The sequence below is a fragment of the Gracilinanus agilis genome, chromosome 2, assembly GCF_016433145.1.
Source record: "Gracilinanus agilis isolate LMUSP501 chromosome 2, AgileGrace, whole genome shotgun sequence".
Classification (NCBI taxonomy): Eukaryota; Metazoa; Chordata; class Mammalia; order Didelphimorphia; family Didelphidae; genus Gracilinanus; species Gracilinanus agilis.
Window position 1 is genome coordinate 694,359,899 of NC_058131.1, and position 22,031 is coordinate 694,381,929.

The window sequence follows — 22,031 nt, forward strand, 5'->3', positions numbered from 1 at the left end:
TAAAATTTGCCAATCATTGTGGAAAATACTTAGTAATTTATTCCAGAAGAGTTGTTAAATGGTTCACATCCTTTGACCAAGTAATGGAGCCCAAAGAAGTTGAGGCCAGAAAGAAATGACATCCACGTATGTGTGTGCATGTGTACATATATGTATAGGGACACACACAACATATATACCAAAATATGTATATGTAAATACTTTTTGTGGTAGCAAAAAAAACTGGAAACCAAGTAGCCACTTATCAATTAGAGATTAGATAAACTAATTATGGTATATATTACTGTGCTAAAAGAAAACATGGGAAGATATATAGCAACATCATAGCAACAGATAGAAAAAATACAATGTACACTGTGACTACAGTAATGTGAACAAAACAGTGCTATAAGACTATGGAATTCAGATTCATGCGAATGACCAGTGAGTCCCAGGGAACAGATAATAAAGAGCATTTCCCTTCTCTCTGTAAACAGGTGAGGGTCGACCAGAAAGGAACGCTGCATGCCCTATCAGATACAATTGCGATGTCCATCAATGTCTGTTTAACTCCTTTTCTTTGAAACAAAGAAGGGGTCTATGTGTGGGAATTGTGGGAGGTTTATACTGAGAAATGATTATAATTTAAGAAACATAAAGGCAGGGCAGCTCAATTGCTCAGTGGATTGAGAGCCAGACCTGGGGACAGGAGGTCCTGGGTTCAAATCTGACCTCAGACACTTCCTAGCTATGTGACCCTGGGTAAGTCACTTAACTCTCATTGCCCAGCCCTTACCGCTCTTCTGCCTTGGAACCAATACTTAGTATCAATTCTATGGCAGAAGCTGAGGGTTTCAAAAAAAAAAGAAACACAAGGTATCAATAAGATTGGACCCTAAAAATATTGTCAAGGGCAGAAGAGGAATCTATCCCATAGAAGACAGGTGATTTACCCAAGTTCATCCAGGAGATCAGTGGATGCTACATATATCAGAGCCTCTGTTTTTACCACTAACTCTCATTCCTGCTGTGTGGTTTTCTTTATCTGCTTAATTTTAAGGATGGGGAAGGATCCTCATACCTAAAACTACTCCCATTTATGTGACCTCTTAAGGATTACAAAGTGCTTTACATTCATTCTCTCCATTGAATTACATAGTCTTGGGTGAGCTAGGTTCTATGGTAAAGAGTCTGAGGCTAGATTTGAACTGAGATGTTCCTGCCTCCAAGCCCAGAGCTGTACCCACCAAACCATCTAGCTTTCCAAGAAGTCATGGGTTCAACTCATACAGACTGGCTGTCTGACTCTGTAGAATGAGGCAACTCTCTCTTTAAAACAACAACAAAACTCCTTATTTTCTGTCAAAGAACTAATACTAAGTATTATTTCCAAGGCAGAAGAGCAGAAAGATCTTGGCAATTGGGATTAAGGGACTTGCCCAGGGTCACACAGCTAGGGTGTCTGAGACCAGACACCAGAGATTTGAATCCAACTCTTCCTGACTCCGAGCCTAGCTCTCCTCTGGGCAACTCAACTCTTTCTTAAGACATTAAGTTGCAGAAAAGGTGTCCATCAGCTTAGATGGAGGGAGTTTTCCTCACCAGGGAGGACTCAATCCCAATTAAATCAAAGGTCCAGTCCCAAATGCCTCAAATACCTATATCAGTAGATGGTTAGTCTCCCTTAATAGAATGTAAGCTTCCTGGGGGTTGGAATTGCTCCTCTTTTGTCTTTGTATCTTCATCTCTTAGCACAGTGCCTGGCATAAAATGAAAGTGAAATAAATGCTTGTTGAGTTAAACTAAGCCAAATTCACCTCAACTCATATACACTAATATGCATCTGAGACTCATCATAGGGTCTTCCATGACTTGCTGTGGCTGGGGGAAAAAAAAAGGTCTTCTGGAGATAAGGTAGAGAATGCAGAAGAAAAACAGGATTGAGTGGTTCTGCCTTCCTTTCTTCTTTGATCTTCCTCTAACCACTAACCATTTTTTAAAAATGCTTATCTTCCATCTTAAAATCAATACTGTGTATTGATTCCAAGGCAGAAAAGTGATAAGGACTAAGCAAGGAAAGTTAAGTGACTTGCCCAGGGTCACACAGCTAGTAAGTGTCTAAGGCCAGATTTGAATCCAGGACATCCCCGTCTCCAGGCCTGGCTCTCTATCCACTGACCCACCTAGCTGCCCCTTACCTCTAACAGTTTTAAGAAACACCAAAACCAACCCTCCTTTGTAAGCATTCATCCTCAGCCTTCAGCTATGCTAGGTTTAGTTATTTATGATATATTAATATACATTATATATTAAACATGACTATTTACTGGACCAGGACATTCATTTGTGTCCATCCTACACTCCTTACCCTGCTTTCATATTCTGTTTATGTCTTAGTAAGGTCTAAGATGGAGTTTGAGTTCCTGTAAACCTGTTGTCCATGTAGACCAGTGATGTTAAACACAAATAGAAATGGGTCCTCAGAAAAACTTAGAAAAAACACAAGTTAAAATTATCTATTTTCTATTGGGCAGTTAGATAGTGCAGTGATTAAGCACTAGTTGTGTGACCCTGGGCAAGTGACTTCACCCCATTTGCCTCAGTTTCTTCATCAGTAAAATAAGCTAGAGAAGGAAATGGCAAACCACTCCAGTATCTTGGAGAAAACTTCAAACAGGGTCACAAAGAGTCAAACAAGACTAAACAATCACAACAATTTCCTGTTGTATTTTTATTTGTTTTGTTAAATATTTTCCAATTACATTTTTTTCAAGTATTATGGGCAAGAGTTGGACACATCTAATCTAATCACGAGACTCCCTTTTTTCTTCCTCTCTAATCATTAGAGTCTATCTGTGTTTCTAAGAGTGGTATCACTCTTCTTGAGTGGATCTTTGTGCCTTCACATACTATAGAATCTTGAACCAGAGGACAATCTCCCAAAATCTAGGGTGTTAACGATTAAGCAAGCAAGCAATGAGCATATGTGACCATGATGGCAAACCTATGGCATGCATGCCAGAGACGGCACACATGCCAAGGACCTAATGCGCCCATCCCTGCAGCAGAGTTCACCAGAGTTCCTAACTAGAAAGCCAGAGGGAAGCTCAGCTGAGCTGCTCCCCTTTCTCCTTTCCCCTTTCCCTCTCCCTATGAGTCTGACCACATCACCCTCCCCCCTGCCCAGTAGTCCAGGGGGGAGTGCTTCCTCCCTCTCCTCACTTAAATAATGATACTAGCTGTCAGCTATAGAAAAGGAGCATTTTCTATATTCGTCTATGTGAGGAAAGTTCTCCCCTTCTCCCCTTCTGGATAACACAGCTGGCGTGTGCCTGCATGAGTTATGTGAGTCTGTGTAAGTTTGTGTCAGCATGGGTCACGTATGCACTTGATCCCAGATAGGATTCTGAACTCGAACCAGATGTGAAAGGAGAGATTAAAAAGCAACGATCTGGGAATTGGGCTCTCTATCTCAGGTCATGGTGATAGGGGAGCTGCTGTGGTGACCAGGCTGAGACCACCCACATGGCTAGATAGAATAGGCTTTTTTCTCTCTATCTCTATCCAAGTAACGACTAAACTTTATTAAAAAGAAGGACCAGAGTCCTAATTTTATTTCTTACATCTATTACTCTAGGCATTGCGGTTAAAAAAAAAATACATGGTCCCTGTTCTTCCAGAGCTTACATTCTAATGGAGGGAGACACCAGCGCTGTATCCTCACCATGACTATGAAATAAGCAGAGCCCGACTATGATGATGTCCATTTTACGGATAAGGAAATTTGAGTCTCAGAAGGTGACTTGCCCAAGTCACTACACAGCTTGTAAGTGGAAGAATCAGGATCCCAACCCGGATTGTCTGATTCAGATCCAGTGCCTCATCCCCCTCAAACTTCTTGGAGGTAAGGAGTAAGAGGAGTATATCTTCATGAAACTGGGGGCTTGAATGAAGGGCCTAAAGTTAGTTCTATCCTCCATCCCCACAAATGATTCTGACTCTAGGGAAGCAATGCAAAGTAAGACATGGATAATAATGAGTCCTTCTGCCCACTATGTGCAGACCCATGTTGGGGGAGGAAGGTGTGGAAGTGTGGAGACATTCAGATAATTGGGATTTTTATAGCACTTTGAAGTTTTACAAAGTGCTATCCCCAAAATAACGCTGTGAAAGAGGCGGTTGCCATCATCCCCGATCATTTGCTGGGTGAGCAGAGTGAGTTTCAAGGATGTGAAATGAATTGTCAAGGGACTGGAACTTAGAGTTCCTTAACTTCCAAACCCAGTCCTACTGCCTCCATATACCTAGTCTGCCTAGAACATACCTGGACAGAGGAACAAGGACCTGGAAGTGCTGAGTGACCTGAAGAGATTTTAAAATTGCATCTAACTGTGACTTCTCTTCCCACCATGATGACAATAAAAACGACAGCCACATACTCTGAATTAGTATGGTCTGGCCTTGTCGATTCCCAGTGTGGAAACCCCCTTTTATTGGCCTAGATCAGCAACTCATCTGTGATCTACAAAGAAATGTGTCTAGGATTGACAGATAAGTTGAGGGACCAGGCCAAGGTCACCTCACTAGTTATGTCAAAGTTGGAATGTGGGTCTTCTTCTATACAGGCAGACCTTCTGTCCACCCCATTGTGCTATTTCTCTGTTATAAATTATTATGATCATTCATATCAATTATAGAATTAATATTAATAATGTCAGATGCAGAACAAATACAAAGACTGGAGAATATTTATTAAATATTGTGAGAGGAAAATCCCCTACCCCCTTATATGAGAATTAGATTTTAATGGTAGCAGCAGTCTTTAGATAATCAGAATTGTCATTCTAAGATTAGTCGTGATTTTAGTAGGCTTTTTGTGACTATTATAGTATAAGTATTAAAGTTTTGAATTAACTGCTTTAGCACAGGTCTGAGTGTCAGCCCTACCTTTCAAAGTTGCTACAACATGCACCCTCAGCAATAATTATGGTCTTGAACTTGTGATCTAGTATACATCGCTAGGTCTGACCCGGGATTCGAAGCCTGGTACCACCCAAAACCACCCATTCTTTTCCTTTGCATCACTATTGCAGGCTCCACCACTCCCCCCTTGGTGTCACTATTCCAGGCTCATCTACCCACCCCTTTACCATTTGCATCACTACTCCAGGTTCCCCCAGTCCCCCCTTTTTCCAACAAGTGACTTTTAAGTCAATATCAAGTGACTTCTTCTACCAATGAGAAATATTTCTTGATTACTTCAACCAATCCATATCTCTCTATTTTTATCACTGTCTTGGATTATTTATGTACTGGTATAAAAGTTGTCTCATTCTTTGGGGCATATAGAAAGTCCTCTCCCAATGGTCAGGGTCCTTTGGTCTTGACCAGAAGTCCAGCTTTGTTGTGGGACTGGCCCCTGTACAATAAGCCTATCTTCATTTTATGGCTTGGAAACTTTGCTCATCGTTTGCATTCCTGTGCTTAGAAATCACGCAACAATATATACTATCTACTATCTATATATCTATATCTATAGAGCATATAGTATATATACGTATACAGATTTATTCAGGGTAGCTTTTGCATTCCTGTGGTTAGAAATTATGCAACAATATATACCACATACATATGATATATACTTATACCAACTTCTACAGGGTAGCTGTCTTCACAAATGCTTTAGAAATGGGAAGCATGGAGTAGTCAAGAAAAAAGGAGGGGAAAAAATCACCCCCACACCAACCTACCTCTTCCTCCTGAAGGCAGATCAACCACACAAGAATGGCTCAGGAAGGAAAGGCTCATACCTTCTCCAGTAAGACCTGGCCCTTCACCCTATTGGGTTCATCTCAAGCCCAGTTATGTTTTGCTTTATTTGGAGAAATTTTCTAAACTTCCCATTCTACCACATGGACACAAGGATTCTCTCCTAAAAGATGCTAATAATGAAAATAATTGGGGCAAAAAATATGCCAGAGTAGCCCAAACTCAGAGCCACAGATTCATTTTTATAAACTGTTTTCTTAATATCATTAATGACTCTAGAGCAGGGGTCGGCAACGTATGGCTCTCAAGCCATATCTGGCTCCACCTCCCAAACGGCCAGTCCGGGCAGAGCCCCAGGATGTGCTCCAGGAGGCCCTTCAGCACCCACCCCCCACCCCATATTCCAGCACCTTCCACCTCCATCCTCCTCCTTCCACAGGCGTTTATAGCTCTCACGGCCAAAAAGGTTGCCGACCGTTGCTCTAGAGTAAATTTAGCTACACTTCCCTTAATGGGTGCTCCACTATGGACTTTCCATCATGGATTCTCAGTTACAGGATGTGTATCACAGACTCTCCATCCCAGACCTTCCATTAGGGCTCTTAATCAAGGAATCTGTACCACAGGCTCTTCATCGTGGGCCCTCCCAAGACCTTCCATCATGGACACAATCAGGAAAAATAGACCACAAAGCTTCACTTGTTTGTTTTTAGGCTCAGAACAACAAGCAGCCATGGAGACTCGGGCCATTCTTACCTCATTGATTTTTGTCTGTCGACAGGGGAAGGAGAAGGTAAATCCAATGGGTAAGTTCTTATCTTTTATGTTCTTTTTCTCCATGAAGTTACCAAGGCATTCAGCAACATGATCAAAAAGCTGGAAAGAAAAGAGGGGAGAACAAGAGCAGAATTTAAAGTAAAAAAGGTGTCTGTCGATGGGGGGAGAACATGGCACCCTCCCAACAGAGGGGAAAGATGCCTTCTCTCCAGAGATGTTTCATTTGCCAATAGCTATTACAAGAGAGGCAAAAAGCTGCAGAGAGCACAATTTAGCCTTGATGGTGGAATTGGCTTTTTACTATGAGAGCTGCCCAAAAAAGAGAATGAATGGACTGCCTTGAGAGACCAAGGGAACCAGGGGTGTAGGGGCATCAATGCTCTTTAAGCAGAGGTTCGATGAGAACTTGGGAGGTTTAGAGTGGGCCAGTGGGCATTCCTTTTGCATATGGGTTGGAACAGATGCTCCTTTATTGCCTTTTGACTCAGAAATTCTGAGATATTAGAATTCTTTTTGCCCAAGCAGTCCCTTCTACATTTGGACAGCTCTCATGTTTGGCAAGCTTTTCCTGCCTCATCCTCTGCAAGTTCCACCAATTGTTTCTGTTCCTGCCCTCTGGGCTCAAGCAAAACAAGTCTAATCCCTTCTGCATGTGCAAACCCCTTCAGAAGGCAACTGTCATGGCCCCATGAATCTTTTCTTTTCCAGGCTAAACATCCTCAGTTCCTTCAACTGATCTTCCTCTGTCAAGAAGCTAAGGTTATGTCCAAGCTGTTTCTCCCTCATGAATCTGACAGCCCTGTATGACAAGTCAGGACCCACGTATATAGTGAATAGCCACTTTAAAGAGAAGCCAATTTCAGAGCTCCTCCAATAACTTCACTTTTCAGTGGAATACCAGCCGGCCTGGGATTCTTGCTTGAATCTTTCCCTCCTGAAAATCCACTGGCTGCTGGCAATAGTAGAGACACTTAAGGCTTATGGAGGCAGCCCTAGAGAGCTAAGAGAAGGAGCAGGGACAGCACAATCACACATTTGACTTGACAGCTGCTGCCTTCAGCCTTGGAACCTGAGCAGGGCTGTTAGCTGAGGAGAATTCCCCAGAAAGATGCCTTGTGAGGAGTGAAGGACTGGTTAATTCTATTCCATTCCCTCCCCCTGCTAATTCTCCAATATCCTCCCTTCCCCTGCCCAAGAAAGTCTAAGGCTCCAGAAACCAGACTGTGTCATTTTCCTGACACCAGACTTGGCAGTCACGACAACAGAGAATCTGGTTCATTACAATTTATAACCATGTACTTCTTCTTCAGTTCCTGCTGTACCTTTGGGGGCTAACCCACACTGGGTGCCTGGAAGGGATATATGTGACTCATCACCCCCTCTGCCAGCCTGGATAAGCTTCCCTTGACCTACATTTCCCACTATTCTAAAACCCATTAGGTTTTAGTAGCAGGTAGGGAAAGAATGTCATGTAATTACATGTGGGAAGCCTTCGGTGTGAAATGCATTCATCTGGCCCACTGATAAGGACTCAGCATTCTCCAAATGCCGTATCCTTCTATCTTACTGGAGTTCCATAAAGAAGGAATTGTTATTATACCCATTTTACAGAAGAGGAAACTGAAACTAAGCAATGTTAAGTGAGGCAGTGTGGTATAATGGAAAGAATCTGGGTTCAAATCAACACTACCTGTAAAAGCCTGGACAAGTTATTTATTTCCGTAGACCTCAGCTTTTTCATCTCTAAACTGAAGGAGGTGGGCTAGCTAAGAGGTATCATGGACCCCTCTGGCAGTCTGGTGAAGCCTTTGGATCCTTCTTTTCCTTCATAATTGAAGGAAATGCTGAGTTTCAGTTAGAAGTTAGTGAAAATAAAGATATTTTTCTCCACCCAAATCCATTCACAGAATCCCCACCCAACCCCCATCCCCTTAAGAGCCTCTGAACTAGATGATCTCTCAAGTCCCTTCTGGTCTCCAGGCTTCACAGCAAATGTCTATCTTCCTTATTCTAGATTGAGCTTTATTGGATAACACTGTCTCTTAGCTAAAGAATGCCAGCCTATAAGAGATTTATAAAAGCCCACACAGGGAGTGCCCAGCCACTACCTTCTCTTCTGGTGACAGCAGGATCTCAGAAGCAGGAAGTAAGCAGTGGGAAAGACACTTGAGAAACAGAGAAACCAGGACCCAGCTCCTGAACTAAACCAAAGAATGGCCCTCAAACTGGTGCAGTCTCAGGAGCAGACTTGGGTCTGATAGAAAGAAAGAAAGCCAACCCCTAATGACTAACTGGAATATCTACCCTGGCAAATGCTCGCTCTCTCTCTCTCTCTCTCTCTCTCTCTCTCTCTCTCTCTCTCTCTCTCTCTCTCTTTTTCCCCCTCCCTGTCTGTCTCTTCCCCTCCCTGTCTCTCTCCCCCTCCCTCTCTCTTCCCACCTTACCTGAACTTAGCACTCTGTACCTTTCCAATGCATTTGATCAAAGTCAAACTTTCATAAAATTTATTTGTTTCTAGATGGTTTGTCCACCCCCATTCCTGGTCATCGGGAGCCATACCTTCCCCAACTACCATTCCATCATCTGTATGCATCCTCCTATTGGAATGTCAGCTTCTGAGGACAAGGACTGGCTCATGTTTATATTTGTATCCTCAGTGCCCAGCACAGAGCCTGGCACATAATGATGCTTAATAAACAAAAAGTCTGACTTGACTTGGAGGTGGTTGGTACAGCAGTGGGAAGAGTGCTAGGCCTAAATTCTGAGTACAAATCTGACCTCAGACAATTCCTAGATAGGTGGCTCTAAACAAGTCTTTGGGGGCAGCTGGGTAGCTCAGTGGATTGAGAGCCAAGCCTGGAGACGGGAGGTCCTAGGTTCAAATCCGGCCTCAGACACTTCCCAGCTGTGTGACCCTGGGCAAGTCACTTGACCCCCATTGCCCACCCTTACCAATCTTCCACCTATAAGTCAATACACAGAAGTTAAAGGGTTTAAAATAAAAAAAAATTTAAAAAACAAAACAAAACAAGTCTTTGTCTACTTCAGTTTCCTCAACTGTAAAATTGGGATCTATAATAGCACCTCTCAGAGAGTAGTTGGGAGGATCAAAAGAGATATTTAAAAAGTGCAAGCACTGTAGACACAGTAAAATTCTTCCTTCTTTTCTGAGTACCTGGAAATAGAGACTGAATCTTATTTAGCTCTATCCCACCAAGTACAGTGGCCATTCAAGAAATGGATAATGAATGAACTGAGTCAGGTCATTCTGGCACTAACCTTGCCTTTGCTACTTGTGTCATGTGACCTTAGGGAAGAAATGAAAAAATATTCACCGAATTAAAAAAAAAAGTCACAGAATCCTAAGTTTAGAGCTAGAAGGAACCCTGGGTAGTCCAACACCCCCATTTTATTCATGAGGAAAACTTGGGGTGAAGTGATTTGCCCAAAGTTATGTAGTCAGTAAGTGAAAAGCAGATCTTGAACCCAGGTCCCTGGACTCCAAAGCTAGTATTTCTTCCTTCCATTGTACCACGAGCCTCATTCTGAAACTTCCTTCCACTTCCCCATCAGAAGTCACACTTCTCCAATGTTTAAGGATGGCCCTTTTTAGCCCCTCACATTCTTCAGTATCTTTTCCATCCTTCTCCAACAAACCCAAATAACGACAGAAATTCCATGTGGAATTGTGGTATCTGTTGGTGATGGAATACTATTGTGCTAAAAGGAATAATGAACTGGAGGGACTCCATGTGAACTGGAATGATTTCCAGGAATTGACACAGAGCAAAAGGAACAGAACCAGGAGAACATTATACACAGAGTCTGATACTCTATGGCACAATTGAATGTAATGTACTTCTCTACTAGCAACAATGCAACGATCCAGGACAGTTTTGAGGGACTTAGGAGAAAGAAGCTATCCACATTCAGAGAAAGAACTGTGAGAGGAGAAACACAGAAGAAAAACAACTGCTTGATCACATGGTTCGATAGGGATATGATTGGGAATGCAGACTCTAAGCAATCTCCCTAGTGCAAATATCAATAATATGGAAATAGGTCTTGATCAATGACACATGTAAAACCCAGTGGAATTGTGCATAGGCTATGGAAGGGGGTTGGAGGGAGGGGAAGGAAAGAATATGAATCATGTAACCATGGGAAAATATTCTAGATTAATTAATTATATAGCAAAATTAAAAAAAAAAGAAATTCCATGTGGAAATAGGTAACAAGTGACAACATTTGTATAACCCAGTGGAATTACTTGTCAGCTCTAGGGAAGGGGGAAGAGAAGAGGGGAGGGAAAGAAAATGAATCATGGAAACACGGAAAAATATTTTAAAAGAAAAAGAAAGGAATTCCATGTGGTTGAGAAGGGGAATTCTATGGGAGTATTGTTCCTTTCTAAATTAATTAAAGAAAGAAATAGCAAACAGAGCAAGAAAGAAAGAGCTACAACCCTGGGTTAGTGAGATTGCAATAGCATGCAGACTCTTTTTTTTTTTTAAGAGCCCCAACCTGCTGTCTTAGTAGCAATTCTAAGATAGAAGAGTAGGAAGGGCTAGGCAAATCGAGATTAAGTGACTTTCCCAAGGTCACACATCGAGGAAGGGACCGAGGGCAGATCTGAGCCCAGGTCCTCCCATCTCCAGCCCTGGCACTCTATCCACTGTGCTGTCGAGCTGCTTTTGAGAATTCAAGCCACTCTATGAAGGAAGGTCAGGCAGAGTGGCCTGTGGACACAGGTGACTGTACAGTCAATAATTCCATAGCAGGGATAGAGAAGATGGGCTGAGCGAGTATGTGATGAGTGAGGGCTTTCAGGATACGGGTTATGTGAAAAATGTTGGCAAACCTAGAAACACTTATTGAGAGCAAAGGGAAAAAAACAAGGGCAACCAGTGTTTGAATCAGATGTTAATCATGCTCTTAGAAAAATAAACAGCAGGATAGCTTCAGGCTGCCTACACAATACCCTGGTAAAGAGCAACTGGTCCAGTTTCAACAGGCCAGGCCAGGACTAGCAGGAAGAATTCTGGCCCCTGGAGCAAATTCAGTAGAGCCACAGCAAGAGGGGAGGAATGGGGCTCTAAGCCCTGAGGGAGCTTGGAGCTCAAGAGGTTAAGGAAACAGGAGGCCAGGAGACTGAGTGGGTTAGGGCTTGGCACAGAGCCTGAGAGCCAGGTATAGGATTTATTCCCAAGGAGAGGAAAACCTGGAGATCCAAACACAGATCCCGACAGGATGGAGTGAATGTGAGGGAGAAGAGGCAATTACTGAGAGACAGGGGGAACAAGGAGTATGCCAGCCTCCTCTCCTGGCCTTCTGTGCCCGAGGGTGCCAAGGGGTGTGGCATCTTCAGGAGAAAGCCAGGATTTAGTGAGTACTTGGAGCCTGGAGGAACCAAGGGAAGATCATTGGACAAGAGGGCAGGGGGAGGGGAACTTGTTAAGTCCTTACTAAGATCACACTTTACAAATACCTCCATCTCATTTGAGGAGAGATTTAGAGATGGAGGCTGGCCAGATCCAACCTCCTTTTTGGCAGATGAGAGTCAAGGTCCAGAGGGCTGAAAGGGCCTCGCCAAGGAGAGACTTACATAAGAAGTAGCCAAGCTAGGTAGGACTCAATTAATGACTGAACCCAGTAATCACAACAGAAGGTTTTCAGGGGGTACACAGAAAGCAGGGAGAGGAGACCAGTAGACTGAGGAGAGTGACGAGGTGACTCTGCAGAAGGGGTGGTGTCTAGAGGTCTCTAAGGTCCTCTGCTGATGCCAAGGATTCTCTCCTATGCTGACAAGAAGCTTAGTTAGGCCATGGAGACCTCAGGCCCCCGGGAATAGGGGTGAGATGGCCACAAGACTCTGACATGGCTAGGTGCTAGGAAGGGCCAGGAGAAAATAATACATGTTCTCTGGGATGAGGAGAAATCACACCCCAAGCTCCCTAATAAGAGCTCTGTGTATGGGTCCCTCCAAAGGAATCAAATAGGCAAAAGGGGTCCATTAGAGATGCTTTCCTCCTAATTATCCCAGCGTCACTGATTGTATCATGGCACTATCTATGGTTAGGATAATCATTTCATTGCCTTGCATTTGTACTATGTGGCTCTTGGAAGAGTCCCCCAACTCATTCCCCAGGTGGAATCACAGAACCCTAGATTTATAGCTAGGTGGAACCTCAGAGAGCAGCTTTCACCTGGATCCCTCCTCTCTGCTCACAGAGTGACCAGCCTGATGCAGGTCCTCATCACCTTCGACCTGCCTCAGTTCATCCTTTTGTTAAAATTCAATTGAAACACCTGAAACACCTGGACTTCTGCTAGAGCCTCCTAATTGGATCTTCTGGCTCTACTCTCTCTCCTCACTCCTATCCATTCTTTACACAGTTGCCTGGTTTCCTAGGTCTGACCTGTTAGTCCATGAATTACAGTAATTTCTTACTACCTCTGGGATCAAATTATAAACTCTTCTGTGGGGCATTCAAAGCTTTTCAAACCATACTGGCCAACTCCCAACCACCTTTCCAGTCTTTTCCCACTTTTCTCCCTCTCTATACATTCACAATCCAGTGATATTGTCCCTTAGGTGTCCCTTACCCATGGCACTACACCTCCCATATCACCTTGTTTTGGCAATCCCCTAGATTCCGGAAGGCTCTCCTTTTTACCCTTGGTCTCCTACTGGGCATGGCTTCCTTCAAGACTCAACTCAAAACTCACCTTCTGCCAAAAGCCTTTCCTGATCCCTCTGGCTGCTAGTGCATTCCTCTCTGAAATTACCTTCCCTCTAATCAGTATATATCTTTTTTTTTTGGTTCAGTCCTTTCATTTATGTACAATTGTTCCTGACCTCATTTGGGGTTTTCTTGGCAGAAACACTAGAGTAGTGCTACTTCCTTCTCCAGCTCATTTTACAGATGAAGAAACTGAGGCAAGCACAGTTAAGTGACTTGCTCAAGGTCATTCTATTAGTGAGTGTCCAAGGCCAGGTTTGAACTCAGGTCCATTGGACTCCAAGCCCAGCACTCTATCCACTATACCATGTATCTAGCTGTCTGCATATATCATATATAATCTATATCTCTTATGCGATGCCTCCTTTATTTACATGTCATCTCTGACTAAAATGTAAGCTTTCTTAGGGCAAGGACTATTTTTGCCTTACTTTGTGTCCAAGCACTTAGCACAGTGTCTGGCACATGGTGAGCACTTAACATCTGCTGACTGATGAAGAAAATGGAACCTGAAGAGAGGGAGTGACTTTCCCAAAGTCACAGAGATTTTATAGTAGGCAGCAAATTCAGGATTAGAACCCAGGTCTAACCTTCTTTTTACTGTACCATACTACTATGAGAATAAAGCCTCATATGAATGATGAGGCTGCTTTTTTCTCTTTGTAGCTCATCTGAAACAGATCATTTATTTATTTTACCACCAAGAGAAAGCAAGGCTCAAAGGCCAAATAAAAGGTCCCTTCTCTGGGCCTTGGTTTCTTCATCTGTAAAACAAAGAGATAGATGGCCTCAGAGGTTCCTTCTAGTTTTAAGTGTCTAATTCACTTCTCCAATCCAGACCTCAGTTTCCTCGTCTGTAAAATGAGGGGATTAGTTGGTGTTGAGGGTCTTTGAGGCCCCTTTTAGACCAATCAGCATGGAGGATAATAGCAAAATCTACGTCTAAAAGCTGAACCTTTCAGACTTGTTGGGAGCTCCATTCTGGGACACAAGTCAGCTCTTTGAAAAATGCAGACATGGTCTTTATTATTCCCATTTTCTACCAAGCATGCACCTGAAAATGTACTGTGGACAGAACCTGTGCATCATCAAAATAGTGTTGAATCAGAAGAGCCAGGACACCTCATCTGCAAGGGGAAACAACCCAGCCAAGATCAAGGCACATGAAGAGCTTGAAGGCTTTTCAGAATGGAAACTGGATACCCTTGTAGCCTAGAAAGTGGCTTGGAACAGGCTGACTTGGTAGGCCAATTAAATCTGGATAAATCTTGACCAGAAGAGCTGAAATGAGCCAGATATACCACCTACCGCTGCCTGGCTGGGAGAAGAGGGGCAGGGTTTCCCACACTCTGCTTCCCTCCAATGGGAATCTGAGGCCACCTTGCCTCCCTGTTAAGCCACACTGGACCTTCTGGTGGGAAACCATTCCATTTTGGGACTAGCAATGGAAGATGTAGAACTCAAGGAGGAAAGTGCAGGACTCATAAGGGCATAGAGACTGCCTAGTTTCCACTGAAAGGAGGCAAGTGTGTGACTGGGAAGCAGTGTAGTTCTGGAATAGAACCTAGATTCAGTTCCTACCTCTGTGACCCCATTGGGCAAGTCACTAATCTCCCTGGGCCTCAGTTTCCAGTAAAATAAGGGGGTTGAGCTTGGTGGCCTCTGAGGTCCCTCCCTCTCAATTCTAGACCTATGATCCTCTAATTCTCAGGAGGCCATCCTTTTGACAGCACCTCACTCCCATCCTTTCCCCATCACGTATTTATAGAGTGCCAAGACCCTGATAAGACCAGGAGATACGGAACCTTAATAACCCTTGGCAGTCAGACAGGGGTGATAGGGAAAGTGGCTGCTGAATCACCCACTCTGAAAGTTGGATCACCCAGATTAACAACGACTCCCATTTATAATCTCCCTGGAAATTGATCATCCAGTCTTCTGCTTATAGACCTCCAGCCATGGGAAACTCTCTGCTCCATCCATTTTCAGAGAATTCTAATTGTTAGCACAGAGAAGAGAGAGATGATGTATTTGTAGAGGGATAGGAGAAAGATAGCAGGGAACCGATCATTTTGTGGAAGCAATACTGATAGGAGGAACATTTCCTCTAGATAACCCTGGGGGCCTTTAGATCCAAGTGGCTTCTACCTTGTGGCAAGATAATAAAGGTCCCTAAGATAATGAAGGGAACCAGTGCCTCTCCCTACAAGGTACACATTGTTTCCTTAACACAACCACCCTGACTCAACAAAGGGTTGGGGCTTCATTTGTTTACGGATAGGGTGGCTTCTCACCTGGCATAATCTGGGTAAAACTCTTATCCCAGCCAGACTCCCAAGAGAGATAATGACTATGCTTCACCCCAAGATTTTCTCTGGAGTCCCTAGTTTCTCTCAAAGTTCAGCTAAATCACTGTTTCCTACAGGAAGCCTTTCCTGATTTCTTCTAGCTGCTAGCACCCCATCCCCACCTCTCTATTCTCTGTATGACTACCCAATATTTATTTTTTTAATGTTTTTTGGGGGGGAAGGGGGGGAATTTTATTTAATTGATTAATTTAGAATATTTTTCCATGGTTACAAGATTCATGTTCTTTCCCTCCCCTCTCCCAAACCACCTCCCCTAGCCTACACTCATTTCCACTGGGTTTTTACATGTGTCATTGATCAAGACCTATTTCCATATTATTAATATTTGCACTAGGGTGATCCTTTATCCCACTATTTATTCTGAATAATTTTTATGTGTAAATGGTTTTCTCCAAGAGAATGGAAACCCTTAAGGACAGAAAGTAGTGGGTTTTTTTTAATCACATGTCTCTGTCACTCAGCACAGTGTCTGGCACACAGTAGAGCTTTAACAATAAATTAAGTATTTTTTTGAAGCACTTTAATAAATGGTTGGTGATTCATTACTTAGTTCCGAGTTTCTGGAGACACATCACAGGGATCTTTACTAATCTGACCCATCCAGGTAAAATACAGGGCTTTGGGAAGAAGAGGGGTTTGTTTTGGGGGGGGATTTTTTTGGGGGGGTTAGATCTGAACACCTAAGAATTGACTTTGTCATAGGTAACCTTGGAACCAATGATGGAAAGCTGACCATCGTGAGTTAAGGGGTGGGAGATCAGCCACCTCACAGTGAGTCTTTTTTCTAATCCAGGTGTGCCTGGGGAGACAGAGAGAGAAGGATATTACAGACACTGGAGATGGGATCTAGACAGGAACATCTGAATTAGCATTCCTGCACAGGGACTGATGAAAAGGGGCTGTGTACCAGAATAAGAGCGGGGCCTACATCTGGCACAGACTGGCCTGTGCAGGAAGTAAACAGGTGCCAAATGTCAGCTTAGACACTTGCTATTAGTTAGTACTGGATCACAGATGGGCCAATGGAGATGACAGGGACCTGTGGATAGGGATGGTGACCGAGGCTAAGAGGTGATGGATTCAGGATGCAGACAAAGATTTTTTTGGACATAGTCGATGTGGAAATTCATTTTGATTAACTATGTACATTTATTGCAAGAATGATATTATTCTTTCTTTTTCATCTGGGAGAGGTAGGAGGGCCAAAAAATAAGATTTTTATCTGCTGATAAAAAATAGATTAAAAAAAGGTATGTTAGATAGAGCTAAGATTAGAAGGGGAAAATTTAACTGGGATAAAAAAGAACCTTTTCCAAAAATTAAATAAATAAATCAATTTAAAAAGAACCTTTTCATCACATTTCTCAGATAAAGGTCTTATTTCTAAAATATATAAGGAATAAATTCAAATTTGTAAGATGAAGGGCCCCAATTATGAACAGGCAATTTTTGAAGGAAAAAATCCAAGCTAACCATACTCTATGTGAAAAAAATGTTCTGCTTGGTCAACAAGGATTTATTAAGGACCTACTAGATCCTTAAGGTGCTAGGAACTCTGCTAAGCTCAGATACAAAGAAAGGCAAAAGGCGTCCCTGCTCTCAAGGAGCTCACAGTCCAATGCAGGAATGAGAACGTGCAAACAGATAGAAAAATTGGAGATACTCAACAGAGGGAAGGCACTAGAATTAAGAGGGCTCGGGAAAGAACTCCTATGGCAGGTGGGATTTTAGCTAGAACTTGATGGAAACCAGAGATGAAGATGGAGAGAATTCCAGATGCTGAGGGAGAGTTGATGAAAATGCATGGAATCATAAGGTGGGATGGGAAAGGCACGTAATGTTTAAGAAGACTAGAAAGGTAGGAAAGGGCCAGGTTACAAAGAGTGTTGAACACCAGAGAATTTTATATGTGATTTAGAAGGAGCCTTGCGAGTATACTGAAAGAACTGGTCAGACATGCCTTTTAGAAAAACCAATAAGATGGAGGAATGGAAGAAATGCCAGAGTGATAAGAGACTTGAAGCAGAAAGTCCAACCAGTAAACAATTGCAAAGGTTCAAGCCTGAGGTGATGAGGACCTGAACTAAGGTTCTGGCTGGGTCAAAAGAGAAAAAGAGGCACACAGAATGGACAGAACTTGACAATTATCTGCATATAGAAAATAAACAAAAGTGAGGGGTTGAAGGAGATACCTTGCTTATGAATTGGGTGACTGGAAGGACGGTAATATAAAAATAATTTTTCATACCTCTTTATGCTATATAATTTATCCCATCCCATCTCTTCCTTCCCTTTTCTCTCAGTATAATCCATTTTTTACCTTGATTTTTTTTTGCATATCATATCATCAAAATCAGCCGACTTCGTCCCCCATTTGTCTAAGTATGTTCCTTCTATCTGCTCTACTACTAAGAATGTTTAAGAATTAGATATCCTCTTTCCATGTAGGAATACATAGAGTTTGACCTTATTAAGTCCCTTAAATTTTCTCTTTATTAGTAATATAATAATGGAAAAATTAGGAAGAGAAGTGCTGAAGGAAAGCTAATGAGTTTGGCTTTGGACATTTTGTGACTACAGTGTCTATGAGACATACAGTCTAACAGATGGTTAGGAATCGTCTGCATGGTTGTTGTTCAGTCATTGAGTCACATCTGAATCTTCATGACTTAGCAGTCTTTTATATGGGTTTTCTTGGCAAAGATATTGGAATCTAGTGTGTCTCCGTTTTATAGATGAGGAACTGAGGCAAATAGAGGTTAAATGACTTGGCCAGGTCACACAGCTAATAGGTTTCTGAGGATGGATTTGAATTTAGATCTTCCCAATTCCAAGTCCAGTGCTCTATCCACTGTACCACCTAGCTGCCTGGCTAGGGCACTTATATTAAATAAAGGCAAATGAAAGCAAATCTAAAGTTCTGCCTCACACTCCTCAACTGTACAAGATGCACAAAAGAGAAAAATGGTAAATACTGGAGGCTTGCAGGAAAGCAGGTACATTTATATTTTGTTTGTAGGTCTCTGAATGGGTCCAGTTATTCTGGAAAACAGCAGGGTTATGTTCAACAAGTTATTAAAAAGTGTGCGTCCTCTGACACAGTGATACTATGCTTGGCTTATGGTCCAAAGAGATCAAAGAAGGAAGGAAAGGACCATAGGTGCAAAAACATAAATAGTGCTTCTTTTCTATAAGAATTAGAAACTAAGGGAGGGCTTATCAACTAGGGAATAGTTGAACGAATTAGGTTGTATGAATGTAATGGAACATCCTTGTGCCCTAAGAAATGAGGATGAGGATGGTCTCAGAGAAATCTGTGAAGTCTTCTATAAACTAGCACAAAGTGAAGTGAACAGAACCAAGGGAGAAAATTAGAAAAATTGACAGTATGGTCAAGTCAACTTTGAAAAAGACTCAAGAAATCTGATCAAGGCAGTGATTGACTGGCTGAGGGATGATGGAGCAGGTAGAGAGGTGGTAAGAGACATGGTGCAAATGAGACACACATTTTTCTAAGTCCAGTGTCAGGATTTGTTTTGCCTGACTGAATATTTCTGACCAGAGTATCATTTTCTTTTTCAATGGTGGAGGGGAGGTGGAGGGGTAGAACAAATACTTGTTAATTGGGGGGAAAACTTTTTTTAAAAAAGAGTTAAGGGGGCAGCTGGGTAGCTCAGTGGAGTGAGAGTCAGGCCTAGAGACAGGAGGTCCTAGGTTCAAATCTGGCCTCAGCCACTTCCCAGCTGTGTGACCCTGGGCAAGTCACTTGACCCCCATTGCCCACCCTTACCAATCTTCCACCTATGAGACAATACACCAAAAATTAAGGGTTAAAAAAAAGCTATTAAAAAAAAATTAAAAAAAAAGAGTTAAGGGGTATGGGTCAGTTAGGTTGCATAGTGGATAGAGCACCAGGCCAGGATGACCTGGGTTCAAATTTGGTCTCAGACATATCCTAGCTGTGTGACCCTGGGCAAGTCACTTAACCCCCACTGCCTAGCTCTTGCCACTTTTCTGCCTTGGAACCAATACACAGTACTGATTTTAAGGCGAAAGGTAAAGTATTAAAAAAAAAAGAGTTAAGGAATGTATGGGGAGATGTGAGGTATTACCTACCTCAGATCCATTGCCACGCATTATACGGTCTGGGGTTTCATAAACCTCTGAATCCATCTCAACTTGCTGATTTTTATCATGAGACACTTGCACTCGTAGAATTCGAAAGGAAGACCCCCCAAGATCCAGAGCAATGAAATCTCCCTTTTCTGTTTAAGGAAATGAAGTGTAAAATGTCAGATACAAACTTTATGAAAAGTCATCCCATCCAGTACATCATGACAGTCTCCATTAGTGTTCTGGGTTCTTGCAACATCATGCTTAGGGAGAGTATTTGGAGAATTTCTGCTTGGCTTCATTCTTCTTACACCCCTTCTATGTTCTAGTCAATCTGGCCTGAACATACTCTCTCCCATCTTCAGAACTGGCTGTGCCAGGCAGTGAGGCCACACTGGATCAATTGTCAGACAGACCAGAGTTCAGATCCTGTCCCTGGAACTCATATCTGTGTGACCCCAGGCAAGCCCCTTATCCTCTCAGCCTCAGTTTCCTCAAGTGTAAAATGATAATGGTACCGGTGTCATCCAGTCACTTAATTTAAGAATCTACTATGTTATGTGCCAGACACTACCTAAGTGCTGGGAATTCAAAGGAAAGTTATAAACAATCCTTGCCTTCAAGGAGTTTACAAGCCTACTTCTGGGATGGTTGTATGGCTCAAATGAGGAAATGAAGGTTAAGCATCGTACAAGCCATAAAGTGTGGTTTATATGTCCCTTATGATTAGGTTTTTTCCTTGACAATAAGCCTTGCCAGCTTGGAGCTGTCCAAGGTGGTTCTCTACTGGCATAGCCTCTGAGAACACAAGGTCACCTCCAGGCTATGATCAAGTCCACATTTACCGACTGGGCTTTCCTCCCAGCAATCCTAGGAGAAATGTGGCATAGACAACATTATCTCCACTTTACAAGTCACATGAGCTGGGCTGAGAGGGGGTGCTCCTTGCCTAAAGTCCTCCAGAAATAAGTGCTGGGAGCTGGGATGCAGAATCACTTAACATTAGAACAGAAAAGGGATTAGAAATCAACTCATTCAAAGAAAGAGAATTCCAGGGCATTTAGTGACCAAGCTTGACCTCAAAGAAGCAATATGAGAAGGGGAGTACCCTAGCTTCTTGGCAGAAGATGAGGAACTCAGCATATATGGTCAGACTCAGTAAATGTATCTGTATTTTGCAGAACTGCTTTTTTTCTTCCTTTTATTCTTTGTGATAAATGATGGCTCAATGGACAGGGAAAGGGGAGGGACATTTTAAACTGGTAGAAGAGGAAAAGGGCTTTCAGCCATTCACCCAGGTGAGGGCTTTGTTTCATGCCAGATCCTCTGTCTAATCAGATGAGAAGTTGTTCAAACAAGATCAGACAAGTAACCCAATATCTTCTAAACCCAGGCCTATGCTTCCCCTGGTTTCTCGAGGGAGGGGCCCTGGTTTACAGGGCTCTTAAAGGCAGAGACTTGCAGAAAATTTAATTCTATTCAACAAGCATTTATTATACACCTGCTGTGTGTGCTGGGCTTTGCTAGGCGCTGGGGACACCAAGACAAAAACAGGCAGCTGTTACTGCCCTTGAGCAGCTTAAACTCTCCTTGGCCAGGGGAAAAAAAAACAAACCAAACTAAACCATAACAGTAGTGAAATTTCAGGAGAGAATTAAATAAATATTGAAGCTCTATTTAAGAATGGGGGTTAATAACAAATGCCAGCTGAACATATTATTAGAATGACATTGCCTGGCATTGCTCTCTTCCTCATTTTAAATTCTCACTGATCTGTAACTTGGGTATCCCTTGAAGGTGATAGATCTTAATTGTTCAAGGGAATGGTGTTTGGCAGCACTATCAAAATCTCTCTCTGTAGCTCAGAAGTTAAGGAAAAACATTAAGTCTTCCTCCTAGCTGGCAAAGAAGCAACCAAAATCCAATCGGGTCAAAGATCTGCTCTCAAGCACACTTTGGGTGAAGGGATCTGAATGTGAAACTGCCCTGTCAATGAAAGAGGCCCCAAAGAAGATGGGGCTGTCTTGGAAGGGGGTAGGTTCCCCCTGACTGGAGACCTCCTAGCAAGCCTGGATGACCACTTGTCCTGGATAATATAAAAGACATTCCTAGCCTCTGAGATTCAGCAAATTCCTTGACAATCCTAACATTCCTGAAGTGGCCTTCCTTCCAACTGAAATGATTGCCTATACCACATCAGTTAGCACTTACTAAACACTGAAGTGCCTACTCTATGAGGCAGTGGGGAGGCAAAGACAAGAGTGAAACCATCTTTGCCCTT

The 22,031-nt window shown here is 42.7% G+C and overlaps 1 protein-coding gene across 2 annotated transcripts in view; it reads right to left on the bottom strand.

Annotated features, from left to right (window-relative positions):
• HK1 (hexokinase 1) overlaps positions 1-22,031 on the bottom strand; it is a 64,652-nt gene that overhangs the window by 35,656 nt on the left and 6,965 nt on the right. For both annotated transcript variants that reach the window (XM_044659178.1, XM_044659177.1), the window contains exons 2-3: positions 19,754-19,902; positions 6,505-6,624 (exon numbers count right to left, since the gene is read on the bottom strand). In XM_044659178.1, the coding sequence (XP_044515113.1) occupies positions 6,505-6,624; positions 19,754-19,902 (269 nt within the window). The remainder of the gene's footprint in view (positions 1-6,504; positions 6,625-19,753; positions 19,903-22,031) is intronic.